This window comes from Sceloporus undulatus, chromosome 5 (assembly GCF_019175285.1).
Source record: "Sceloporus undulatus isolate JIND9_A2432 ecotype Alabama chromosome 5, SceUnd_v1.1, whole genome shotgun sequence".
Taxonomy (NCBI): Eukaryota; Metazoa; Chordata; class Lepidosauria; order Squamata; family Phrynosomatidae; genus Sceloporus; species Sceloporus undulatus.
In genome coordinates this window covers 174,623,795-174,638,034 of record NC_056526.1, presented here as the reverse complement: position 1 = coordinate 174,638,034, position 14,240 = coordinate 174,623,795, and the positions used below count along the sequence as shown (strand labels likewise).

The 14,240-nt window shown below is 39.2% G+C and overlaps 1 protein-coding gene across 2 annotated transcripts in view; it reads left to right on the top strand.

The window, feature by feature from the left end:
- Positions 1-14,240, top strand: part of GRID2 (glutamate ionotropic receptor delta type subunit 2) — an 845,491-nt gene that overhangs the window by 357,338 nt on the left and 473,913 nt on the right. For both annotated transcript variants that reach the window (XR_006104285.1, XM_042470711.1), the window contains exon 2: positions 13,725-14,009. Coding sequence is in view for 1 of the 2 variants with exons in the window: in XM_042470711.1 (XP_042326645.1) it covers positions 13,725-14,009 (285 nt within the window). In the remaining variant the exon portion in view is untranslated. The remainder of the gene's footprint in view (positions 1-13,724; positions 14,010-14,240) is intronic.

Here is a 14,240-nt window from a genome sequence, read left to right as displayed (position 1 = left end):
TTATATAATATCTAGAAATGTGAAATACTATATAGCATAAAAACATGCATCAAGAACAAAAACAAAAACAAGCACCTCTTGTTGTTGAGGAATGGCACACTGCTCTGAGCTAGGCTGGCCAGTTCCCCTGATAGGCAGAACTATGTGGCTTAAAAGCATACTAAATAAAGTGATTGCAGTAGGGATGGTCCAAGATATGTCCTCTAATTTCCTAAACATTTTCTTCTCCTGTGATGTGAAGAAGTTTCCACTTTCTTGCCTCAGATATTCTTAGGGTGCTTTAAAATTTCATTTGAATTTCTTTCAGTACTGTTTTTGAGCATGATAATGGTGCTTTCTGCACCGCCATTTGGGACGTCTGGAGGACGTCCCATTTTAAAAAAGGGGCGTCTCTTATAGACGCCCCTGGGCCTAGTACGGACTCCGTCCGTACAAGATGGCGCCGGCCCTTCTACATGGCCGGCGCCATCTTTGCGTATCGGACGCTGAGCGTCCGTACGCGTCGCGTCGCTTGTGACGTAGCGAGTGCGCCCCTGGCGCCTCGCTACGTCACAAACGCGACAGAAAAAGAAGCTCCATTTTGGAGCTTCTTTTTAGGTCCGCGCGGGAGTCGGGCCGTGTGAAGGCTCCGGCTCCCCCGCGGACCTACTGGCGGCGGCGGCAGAGCACCGCAAAGCGGAGGTATGTACCCCGCCAATGTCTTACTGCTGCAAGGAAGTTCAGGTTGCTAGATTGGCTTTCTTTCTTTCTTTCTTTTGTTGGTTCCTTCGTTCTTTCCCTCCCTCTTTCCCTCCCTCCTTCCCTCCTTCCTTTATACATCATTCCACCATTCTGGAATCCTCCCATAAAGCAAAATGAGAGGCGTGCCTGTCCACCCAATTAGAATTCTGAATTTTTGCTAGTATTCTAGCATTTTAAAATTTCAAGTGAACATTTAGAAATGTAGTTTAGACATCCAAAGAAAAAAGACAGGTAAATTTAGAGTTCTACATGTGAGTGAAATTTGGAGACAGAAGGGGAAATTTCATTAGGAGGCCAGAATACTTACTTGAGGGATGGTGCACACATTTTGCCACTACACAGCTATATCCCCATCTATATCACACTTCCTGAGTTTAGAAAAGGGCCCTGGAAGGAGTTGGAGATGTCTACCTTTAACCTTTAATTGATGAAGAGAAAGCCAGGACCATAAGAGATATTATTTTCTGGTGGAAGATGGGACATATTGAGATACACACATACACCAAATTCAAACACAAAAATGTTACACGAACAGACACAAAAATCCACAATGCCAGTATTATTGCAGTATTCTCCTCTTTTAAATCCATATGAAAATTTCTTCTTTTATAATTTTAAATGTTTTTTAATGCATTGTTTTTCAGTGAGTGACATAACCCTGTTAGTCTTGAATGTCAATATGCAAAGGGATCTTGTAGCACCTTTGAGACTAACTTTGTGAAAGACATTGTAGCATAAGCTTTGTGAATATGTACATGGTTCTTTATGATTATTCAACATTACCCAAATTCACTGGCCATTTTATATTGCAGAGGGAGGCAGCACTGTGACATTTAGGAAAAGTCAAATGAGGAAAGAAAAATGTCTGCACAGCCTGTGTTTTTCCTGACCCAAGTTGCCCCTATTAAAACATAAAGTAATCTCATTAAAAGTTTCCAGTTGGCAGCAAAGGACCTCTGCACCATTTTTCACAGAAGAATGAAACACATTTCAGTAAATGTCCAAGGAGATCACTGCCAACTCCTTATGGTGTTTGTTAAGTCTCCATATCATGGTTGTTGTTTTTCTGTCCTTTGTACAGTTGATCATGTGACAGAGACATACACCTTGATTTATTTCATTCATGTATGAGAAAATAAAAAAATATCAAAAGTTTCTTCCCACTCTTGTGACTATTAAAATATTATTGAGGTCATTTTTACAATGATATTACATACTAGGGAATATTGGGAGAGAGGGAGTTGCCCTAAAAATATGTTCATTTTTTCTGCAAACACCAACATTTTGCATGAAAACAATAACATTGTTTGACATAAAATATAATAATGGGTTTTGTTGTCGGGGGTTTTTTGTTTGGTTTTGGTTTCTTTTTTTATTTTATTTTATTTTATTTTATTTTTTTTTTGCAAAACCAGTGAAAATGTTCCGTCTATTGAAATGTGTAGTTTGCTAACTTTCCTACTACATATCACTAGGTCAGTGTAAGAATAGAAATTCTAGATTATTTATCAGTGACCATAAGACCAATGATATATTAAACTGAGTAAATCAAATCAATAACAAAATGATACTATAGTAGGCACAGGAAGATTCAAAGATGGAGTAGTTATCCAAAGTCCTGCCAGACAGCTTCTCCTTTTTAGCATTTTTGTTTTGATGATTTCCTTTTCATTAGAATCAAGGGAGGGAAAATATTTACATGAGTCCTATGGCTTGTATATATTTCCTCCTGTGTTGGAGTGAGATATGGGACTGGAAGGGCTCAGACCCTATGATCCAAAGCCTGTCTCATGATGGCATTTCTATGTGTTCCTTGCTCTGTCCCCATTTGCCTCTAATAGTTTTGGAGTTTCAACTTTAGAAAGGAAAGGGCCTTGGCGGTTTTTACAGAAGTGAAGAAATGACACCAAAGTTTAGAACTTCCCCTTCAAGGGTGGATCCCTCTACCCTCATAGAAAGAGATCGGATTTATTATATGGCTCCAGAATTCTTTCTCAGGGTCCACAGGTTTGCAAGATGACTTGCAAGAAGATGTATTTTCATGCTTGGGTATTAATAATTGGACAACATGAGAGATAGGAAGTAGAATTAACCCATGGTGAAATATATCTTAAAATGAACTAAATACTGATAATTCTTTCACTGGCACACCAATGGAACATCTGCTAGAATCTGACAGTCGCTTTTTCTTGTCTGGTTGTCTAGATTTCAAAAGCTGGTCTCTAGTGCTAGTCTGTTAATATGGGGCACTGCATGTACCAGCAAGACAAAGGAGGTGTACTGTCATTATATATCGATCTGGAAAGTAAATGAGGGGAAAAAGCTGGTAGCCGAAACAAGCTGTTTTGAGCCCCCTCACTGGGGAGATATGTCTTGGAGTTCTCTTTGAGCAGACATCACTATTCAGAAATACACATCTAAAGGGATAATGTGGGGAAGGTCATCCCTGCCTTTTCCACGTTAGAAGAGGAAAGAAAAAGAGAGTGAACAATAAAGCAGCACTAGCCTGCCTTTAAACTAAAGTACATGGACAGTGGCAGACACTACACATTAAAGAGTTTTGTGTAAAGATAAAAAGACGGCAGGGAGAAAGCACATTAACTGCAGAGGATAAAAGGGTGTGAAAAAATGCTGTAATTCAGCAGGAGTTCAAGAATACAGGATCCATTAAGAACTCAGCTCCTTGAAGAAACTCCAGAGGAGCCAAATAACTGTCGCTATTAATTATTTGTCAAGCACAGATGTTGCTGTTCCTGCTGGCTAGACATGTAGCCATTTTCTGTCCTTAGTTACCCTGAATAACTTTTGCACACTAAGCAAATGAGGAGGAGAGACTGGACCTAGTATTTTCCTCATGCAAACTGGAATTGCAAACCCACAGTCAAGAAAATTTTTGCCATTCTACTTTGGAGGGCAAACAACACTTGCTAATCAGGTTTGAAAATGGATGGTAACTGGTGTGTAGATTGCTGGTGTCACAAAAATACAATTTGCCTTCTACAAAAGCAAGGGAATTTACTACTATTCCTTACCATTTTTAAGAGATGAGGCGTATATCCACATTACACAGTTATATAACAGTGATACCATTTTAACTGCCATGGCTGCAAAATCCTGTGGCTCATATTTTCATGAGGTAGTTTGAATTATCAAGTCAACTCCCTTGAACAACAGCATAAGTTCTCTCTGGAAGAAAATATGAACTACTTCACAAAACTAGTGGATACAGCTAAAGGGGTATTTTAAAGGATTCTGTGCAAGTGGAAAATTGTGGTTCTGAGTTTTCAGAGGGCACAGCTCCCGCCTATGTTACTAACACAGTTACAAGTGGCAAGGAAATGCAAGTGTGAACAGAAGAACTCATGAAATTCTAAAATTCTATAATCATAGAGTTGTAAGAGACCATGGACCTTACCACACAGGGCTCCTGGCACAGGACAAGAACAGTCCAAAGGGAGCCAGGAAGGGAACAGAACATGTGGGGAACACATTTTACTGCACACAGAAGTCCCTCACTCATTCCGTTCTCTTCCCTTCCATTCCCAATCCGTCCCGGAGGAGGCGATTTTTTATCACTGTTCTGAACAATCCTCTACCATGCAAGAATACACAGTCACAGGAGTCGCAACATATGGCCATCCAGTCTCTGATCAAAAACTTCCAAAGATGGAGACTCCACCAAAGGCAGCATTTTTATTGTCAAACAGCTCTTACTGTCAGGATGTTCTTCCTAACATTTAGGTGGAATCACTTTTCCCTGAACTTGAATCCATTCCTCCATGTCCTAGTCTCTGGAACTGCAGAAAACAAGCTTGCTCCATGTTCAATATGAAATCCCTTCAAATATTTAAACATGGCTATAACATCACCTCTTAACCTTCTGTTCTACACGTCCAACTCCTTAAGTCTCTCCTCATAGATCATGGTTCCTAGATTTTTCATCATTTTGGTTGCTCTCCTTTAGACACACTCCAGCTTGTCAAAATGGTTCTTGAATTGTAGTGCACAAAGATGGACACAATATTCCAGGTGTGATCTGACCAAAACAGAACAGAATGCTATTGTAGGAAATTGCTGTAGATGGATGTATTAGCTTTTTGAATGCTGCTTCCTCAAAATTTAATTCCTTTTCAGAAATTTTGTCTCTCACATTCTACTACAGTGCGCCCGCGTTATACGTGGGCTTGAGCATACATGCTCAAGCTGTGCAGGAGCTCATGAGGCGCATGAGGTGGCTGTCCCATTCAGATGAATGGGGCGCGTGCCCATGGCACCCTGCATGCTACCGCGCCACTGCGTGCATGAACCCCATTCACTTGAATGGGCTCAAGCATAGGTGGAATTCACCTTACATGGGGGGTCCGGAACAGATCCCTGCATAAGGCAAGGTTCCACTGTACTGATGATTTTTATTGTACAGGGTGAGTGTCCCTTATCCAAAATGTTTCGTATCAAGAGTGTTTCATATTTTGGATTTTTTTTAAAAAAAATGTAACATCCATATTTGCATATACATACATAATGAAATATCTTAGAGGTGGGACACAAGTCTAAACACAAAATTCATTTGTGTTTCATATACATCTTATACATATAGCCTGAAAGTAATTTTATACAGTATTTTAAATAATTTTGTGAATGAAATAAAGTCTGTGTATATTGAATATCAGAAAACAAAGGTGTAACTATCTCAGCCACCCAGGAAAATTGTTTTGGTTTATGGAGTAGTTTGGATTTCAGGATTCTAAATAAGGGAGGATCAGTCTGATGCAGATTTCATGTGCCATTGACTTTGACCAATGTCACCTGAATTTTGACCAGCTATATTTTAAATTATTCACTGCATAAGTGTATCAACTTTATAAAATGAAAGTTAAGTTTGGTCTCATTAGCATACTTTATTAAAGTTAATCTACTGTTTATAGCTGAAATAAGAACAACACATTTACAAAAACATTATGGATGCACATTTTTCCTGTTAACATATAGTAGCTTGGGTTTACTTTTAAAAGCTTAGCCCCTGTCATTTTGCATCGTGTTGGTCTTATGTTATTAATGGACAAATTCACACATTCCCTTTAAGACTGACTGAATATTTTAAGTTGCTACATATTGTATTTCTACAGGCATAAATCTTTTAATTCAGTTTTTAGATCTTCAGATTTAGGTTTTCCAATGCAATGTGCATAGCCATTTTTTTGCCCTGGGCCTGACTTAGAGGCACATTCAGACTCTGAAGAAATGGAGGAGGCTGAGACAGAGGCAGATCTGGATCAGCAGTCCCAGAGCAGGCTCAGGAAGCTGCAGAGGGAGAAACAGACTCTATAGAGTCTAGGCTGCCAGTGCTAGGACCTGTGAAGAGAAGACAGGTCAAGGAGCTCTTGAGGAGGTCTTCCAGACTAGAAGCCAAGAGGAAAGCCAATAGGTTTCAGCTGAGAGAAGCAGAGGCCTTTTAAAAGACCTCCAGCTGCAGAGATTATTTGCAGCCAACAATCAGTCTTGCTCTAGGATTCAAGTCATCTGACCTCTGGACTTGCCTTGTGACTACACCCTTGCCTCTGCTGTGACTCACTGACTGGTATTGTGTGACCCTTGGACTAGACTCTGGACTACTCCTTTGCATATTCCCCTGCAGTGCTGCCCTCTGTAATCAGGACAGGGATTTTCAGTCCTTTCCATACTTAAAACCTGTTAGTATTATTAATTTAAATTCTGCAGACACTATGTGTCAGTGGTCTGTTGTCTTGTATACCTTTTCATACATCAGACGTTACAACCAATTACTAGTCCCTGGCAAAGTAAATCCATTGACTCAATAATATTTACATAATGGTAGGTTCACTATTCAATAATTGACTCAGTGAGTCTACTTTAGTTGGAACAAACATTTGAATTAAATCCTTCATGTCCTCATGTCAGACATGGGAATCACATAGCTGTCCAGATGTTCTTGGACTTAACATCCCAGCACTCATAACCAGTGCTGAAAGATACTGAAACTTGCAGTTCAACAACTTTAAGTCTATGAGATTCTCAGTCTTACTTTGTATGCCCCAGACCTAGCCGTAGAGTCTAAATACCCAGTTCCTCCCAACTCACCATTCTAAAAAAACCACCAGGCCTTGGCCTACCTCTTTAAAAAAAGAGCATTTGGGTGTAGTCCATTTCAGGAAAAAGTGGACCAGAAGAGCAACAGATGTAGTCACACATGAAATTGAAAGGCTACCTGGGTAAGTATAGATTTAGGACAGATAGGAGGTCAAGTTCCTGGACACCTAAAGATGACTGAACAGACTACAAGCAGATGTGAAGCCAGTGGTAGTCCACATTTTCTCATTGCCAAAAGTAGGATGAGCAGTTAACATTACCAGGGTTGGGAGGGAGTTAAAAACATTGTTTTGTTTTGCATTAATATGTTAGGACTATACAAATATAGGACTAAATATTTATATAGAAGTCCTCAAGATGTTTTAGACATCCATTCCCAGAATCCCTGACTATTGGCCCAGCTGGCTGGGTCTTCTTGGAATTGAAACATCAACTCCCTCCCTCCCCTTGAAAAAAGAACCAACTGATACAGAGGGAGTGAAAAGATGAAGTAGGCAGACAAAGACAATGATAAAGAGAAGCCACTGCAGAGACAAGGGAAGGGAACTAAGAATAACAAGGAGAAGGGGAAGAAAAAAGAAATTGCACAGTTGAGGACTTTCCCATAGGGAAGCAGTACTATTTGCTGGTTCTGGTGACTTGCTGCCTAACATGGGACTCTAGCCTATTTTAGTAAAAAGGGAAATAAATTAAGTGCAGAGTAAAAACATTTAAACAGATTAATTTAAACAGCAAACTTGAAAAGCATTTTAAAACAAATTAGGGAGGGGGAGAACCCACCTGAATTGAAGGTCCCTTTCATCACATTCGTGCTTTAATTGCCTAAGGCCTGTCAGATTTTTTGATTTTTTAAAGAAGTTTTTTCTTGAAACTGAAGTAGAAAAGGAATGGGGGTGGATTAAGTGCCTTTGAAAATGAGCAGCACTACTATGGATAGATGCCTTAAACAAATATAATTTATTAAAATATTCAGGAGCAAACAACAACATCATAAAGAAGTACAATTTATGGGAACAGGATTGTCTAGTCTTGTTTTATAATGCCATTTGACACTGTTTTAACTGCCATGGCTCAATGTTATAAAATTCTGGGATTTGTAGTTTTGTGACATATTTTTTTTTGTATTTGTGATGGGGAGAACTGGAAAATGTAAAAACAATACAGAGGTGTGTTAATCTTGTCCTAGGAGACTGCTTAACTCTTTAATGTTCCGAGGTTGAATTCATGTGTATCCAGTAGTGAATTAAGATTGCCACCTTCTTGTTCTAAACAGTTTAACAGCTGAATGCCAAGCAGGTACAGTATAGTCTTTCTCATGATGGCAATAGCTGTACCTTCTGAATTTGGCTAGTGCAACAGGGGAGAACTTCACTTCAATTTATTGTGAAAGAATTTACCAAAATATGCCAGTTTTGTATTCTGGATGGAAGAAACTTGAATATGGGAGAAAGCAGAATGATAGATTTTCCACTCCCCATTAACACCTGAACAGCTCTGTAAGCCTCCCTTCTGGAAGCATCAAAAATGGATCACCCCACCCCAGCCTGCACAAGCCTCAGCTTTAGATAGTGGGGTTATATCTAGACAGATGTGCTTTTAATACAAAGCTAAAGATGTTTTGCATTGTGATTCCCCCTTGCCTCTTACAGCAGGAGGTGATTAAAGACCATCATCAGCATGACCTGATGTGCCAAAGTATTTAGCATACATGTCTTTTTGCTCAGTGGTGGTTCAAAGCAATGAACAATCTGTTTACAAAGGGCATAAATTATCTTCTCTGTCTAGGATAAATAGGAATAGAAGAAGCACACCTGAGACCATAATGTGTTTCCCAGTGTGCTCTCCTTCTGCTTCAGAGTAGATCAACACAAAAGTGAAATATATTTATGCAAAACTTTAGCTGTTGGCTTGTGAAGTCAAGCATTAATTTATCTATGATCATTTTGAAAGGTATCTATGCTCACTTTTGATTTACAAGTCTAGGGCTGAAATCATGAGATTTCTTTGGAGCTTGTCACTAGAAAGATCAGTAGCAGCCTGAGACACAAAGCTAGAGATTTTTACATGAAATATACAACTGTATATATTGCATGTCACATCACGGTGCTCTATAGTGGAATTCAAGTGTTCACACAGAATGAAAAGATCACAGAGGACTGGTCAATGCCAAGGACCTTGGATTAGCAAATACTAATCTACAGAAGGTACACAGTTCATTCTCTTGAAGTTTCTTCACTATGTAGTGATTTCTTGGCAGAAAAGCTTTTAAAATTGCTGCACTCCTCTGCTGAAGTCAGCTAAAAGACTCTGTAGGATCAGACTAAAGGTTAATCTAGTCCAGCATTCTCTATGTAAGCATACTCAGAAATAAGCGTAATGAGGGTAAACTAGAGCCACAAATATATTGATTTAAACACAGTAAGAAATACTGTGTGGGATGCTCTCAGATTAGTTAATAATGTCAAATCTGACCTGGTGCCAAGCTCAGAAATAATTTATTTTCTCAGCAAGGCATTCAGTGTCAGGGAGTGCTCTCCTGAGTCCCAGCCCATTCCCCTGATTTTAACAGATTGATATAGTCTTTCTGCCACGGGGATCCCTTTTACTTTCTCAGTCTTGTGATCCTAAATAGTAAATCTGGGAATCTGATTCCTTTTTAAAGGCAGCGCCTGGGGGTCTCTGGCACTTCTTTCTATGAGTGCCCTAACTGCATAGCTAGTCCTTCATTGTGATTGATTCCTACTTAATTAACAGCACTGGCCCCCATCTATAGCTGTTTCCCATGGAAGGTATCATGAGCAAATTTGCATGATTTGCATGATATAAAAAGCTGCCTGGTCTCTAAGCAAGATATCACTTATAGCAAATCCGGCGTTTTGAGATGGTCTGTTTTGACTCTGTGGTTTTACCTGAGGGAACACCTCTCTAGGAAACTCTAAGTCCTCCAGTGCAACTCTGTGGTCAACATCTGCCAGACAGTTTCTTTCTTACTATTACTATTACTGTTTAGGAATGGCTGTTCCCAAATGAAATGGCAACCTAGTTAAAGTAGCAAACTCTTCCCCGAGAATGATGTAGGGGAAATGATTGCAAAGAGACTGAAATATAGCTAGTATTCTTTTCTTTCTTTCTTTTTTTCTGTGAAGGAATGAAGAAAAGTAGCCTAGATATTGTATAATTAAACAAGAGTAAGTTAGTATTAATGAATCAGTGTAATAAAAATGCAAAATGTGAGAAGGTAGAAAATGTATCATTCACAATGTATGCCAATAGTGCTCTTTTCTGGGTGCTTCTATAAAGCATACAAATCAGAGATCAGAGCACTGTGTATGGAAGTACACACATGCATATGTTTGTAGAGAGATTTTGTAGCACCTTTGAAAGAAAGAAGTTGGCACTGTTCATTCAAGTCAAAGTCTATGTTTCAGATGTATCAAAGCAATGTAAGGAAGTGTGCAACCCATGGTGCATGTATTGCCCATCTCAGCAATACAAAACTCTCAGGTAGCAGAATTCATAAATATCTCTATCTGAGGCCTTCATACGCACAGTACTGAATTAGCCTGATGGTTTGGCTCAAGATAATACCACTTCCTACCTTACCATGTATTTCTCCATAGCGAGTGAGTTGCCAACATCGGTAGCATCATTCAGCTAGTTCACACTGGTTCACCCAAAGCAGTTTTTAGAAAGACACGTAGGCTGGAAAGGTTCTCAAGGGAGCCAGGAATTGTGAAGCGGAGAGGGAAGCGGAAGAGAGGAGCAAGTGAGAAGAATGGAGATGTGAGATGGTCAGAGAAGAAGGGAAAACTGGATCATTTAAACCCAAAGGGGAGAGCTGGGGATTCAGCCGCTCTGAATACACCACTATTTAATGCAGCTGGAGGAAATACCAGCAAGACATTGGGGTGAAACACTGCCAGCTCCCAGCAGATGTCCCTAGATAAAGGGAGCCTAGAGGAACATATTGAAGCATGGCATGTAGGCAAATAAAATTAAATTAACAGCATTGGTTGTTAATTAGTTTTGAATGAAGCAACTCCCTTTGCTCACACATTCCTTTTAAGGAAAAATGCAGATTATTGTTGTACTGAATCTTTACTGTACCTTTCCCATGTCTTGAAAGCTTGTAGGCCTAAACCCACTCCTTAGATTAAGCTCTAATTTACACACATCTTATTTACATACCTGTAATATTTGTAGTTGTTGTTGTGTCTTCAAGTAATTTCTGACTTTTATAGTGACCCTAAGGTATCAAGGCATTTTCCTGGCAGAGGCATTTGGCCTTGCCTTCCTCTGAGGCTGAGAGGGTGTGACTTCCCCAAAGTCACCCAAGTGGTTTAGATGGCCAAGTGTTGATTCCAATCCTATTCTTCCAGCCCAATACTCAAACTACTCAAACTACTTTACCACTTTGGCTCTCACCAGCAATATACCCTAAATTTTATTGGAAACAATTAAGAGCACACAGCCACACAAATATGTGACAGACCATACTTTACAGCATACACATAACAACAATTTAAAGTAGCAGTTCATTAGATGGGCAGTTGCCTGCCTTGAATCTTGAAGAAAAAGTCAGCCACCCTTGTTGATGGTCAAGCAAAAACTGGGCATGGAAAACCTCAGGGGCTGTGCAATTACTCAAAAAAGTTATAATGCTTCCTCACTCTGACTTCCAACTCCACTAGAAAGCCAACATAAACACTTCATCCTCTGCTTACTTCTCACAGAGGTAATGCGTCAAAATTATGGCCTTAATCATTATTAATTCCTTTGATATTTATCAATTGCACTAACATTAATCATGATAAACACTTCTGGAATTAATGTGGATGTCATTAGTATGGCACTACAAGATTTTCTACTGCTGCTCAGCCTTCATTAACTGGACCATTAGTTACAAGGTGTTACTTTCTGCATAAATAACTCCATATTTCCTGTGCTGGTTGTTTTGTGTTGTGTGTGTGTGTGCATGTCTGTGTGTATATATTGATGTCTTGTAGATTTTATATTACTTCTATTTACAGTGCAATTGAGTTGATTAGGATTTGTCACACAGATGCTGTGAGTCCAGATTAGATCCATGTAGTAGTTACGAACGTGTAGAAATCTGAAGCAGTTTCTCACATTGATCCATCACTTAGCTGCTGCATTAACACATATGCCCAATCAGCCTCATAATGGTCTCAGGGATAGTAAAAGGAGAAAAGAGAAAGAAAAAGAAACATTCTGGCCACATGATCAAGATCTTAGTGGACTAAAGAGGCTATGAGAGCTGAAGTTGAAGATTTATTTTTAGGGATAAAGAATCAATGATATGAAAATAAGTTACCCTGAGCCAAACTATTTGTCCTTGTAGACTAACACTGTCCATTTGTAGTCTGATTCTGTCAGTGGTCTGGGGTGCCAAGTGGAGGGCATTCATAGCCATGATGTGCTACTTCTCTTAAATCAGGATGGCCAATATACAGCTCTCATTACGTTCCTGGATTTCAGCTCCCATCCCTGTAATTCCAAGAATTGAGCCTAAGACTCATGCAGATCTATGTAACATTTAGTTTTGTTCATGTCCAGCGGATTCATTTGTTACACATAATGAAGAACCTCATAGTAGCTTATATCAAGAGATATTGAGTGCTCTAATGTCTGGGTTTAGATTTATGAAGTGATATCTATATTGATGCATACACAGACATACACACATAGGGATAAAATGGAAATAATTTTGGGAGAAGAAGATGAAATTCAAGAAGTACTGTCTGTCATGTTTCTATACAAATCTCAGACCATTTTAATAGCAATAGTGGCATAAAGAACTTTTGTCTTATTGAATCCTAAATGAATAAAATCAAATTTACTGGTAAATTCTACTTAAGGTGTGTTGTGCTAGAGTCCTTTTGGTGTGGTCTTGGGGGGGGGTAGCTTTTTTTAAGGCAGTGGCAAAATATCATGGGAGAGTGAAATATTTTCCTTTTACCTTCACAGGACCCTCGACCCAAAAGTTCATACCACAATAAATCTGTTAGACTTTAAGGTGTCACAAAACATTATCCCTAGTCATTATTCACAGAATTGTGATATATAGAACAATTCATTACAACTTAACACTTCCTGCAATGCTCACAATGTCCCAATAATTTCTTATTGACTAAGTTACCCATTTATCTCATCTGATTCTCCTTAAATAGGATAATGTTGATAACCAGAGAATTGCCCTCTACAGAAGAACAAGGTCTATCTAGATCAACTGAGCTTTTTCTTATTTTCTTGACTGCATAAGAACACTTCAAGATTTTTTAAACTTTTTTTGAGAGATTTGCATATATATAATCCCCTTCCTTTGAAAGTTGACAGCTATTCTGAGCCACGATTTCTTCAAAAGTGGTGATGTAATGCACATATCCTATTCCCAGGATTTGCATGCTGCACTAAGAGAAGTATTTATCTCTTCAGGAGCTCAGTTTAATTTAATATTGGATTTAGTTACTAATGTCCATAAGAGTCCTCAGAAGATTCCATTTATAGATGTAGATCCTTCTCTGGCTATGTCCTCCTTCCAGACTGTGAGGGGATGGGCAGTCATATAATTCTCATTAGCAGTAATATGTTTGGCAATTTTGAGCAAATGGACAAGCCTCATGGCTTTTATGGCACCATACAGATTTTTAGAATGGGGTGTTTTTAGTGAAGACAAGATTATTGAATTTATGGAAATACTCTTGCCTCTCCTCACTTGACTGAAGCTGTTGGATGTCAGCCTTCGCTATTTTCTTTTCCAACTGAAGACTGACGCAGAGTGAAGGAAATGTTTGGTTTGTGTGTGTGCACTGAGCTGTCTTTCTCATCTCAAATATCATTGTGCTTTCTTGCAGCCTGTGACCTTATGAACCATGGCATCCTGGCTCTTGTCAGTTCCATTGGCTGTACCTCAGCAGGATCCCTCCAGTCCTTGGCAGATGCTATGCACATTCCTCACCTCTTCATCCAGCGGTCAACAGCTGGGACTCCAAGGAGTGGATGTGGGACCACAAGGAGCAACAGAAATGATGACTACACACTCTTTGTCCGCCCGCCTGTCTACATCAATGATGTCATCCTGAGAGTGGTCACAGAATATGCCTGGCAGAAATTCATCATTTTCTATGACAGCGAGTATGGTAAGCATTTATTCTGTGAATCAGGGTATATAAGTGGTTATTGTAAATAATCATATTTCATCTTATTAAGCCCAATTTGCATTAAGATCCTTAAAATCTTGCATTGCTCTCTAAGTATTTTATGACAACGTTAGCATTTTACATACTGTGTGTGTGTGTGTGTGTGTGTGTGTGTGTGTGTGTGTGTGTTTATCACCACTCTCTATTTCTGGAAGCTATTGATTTTTATGG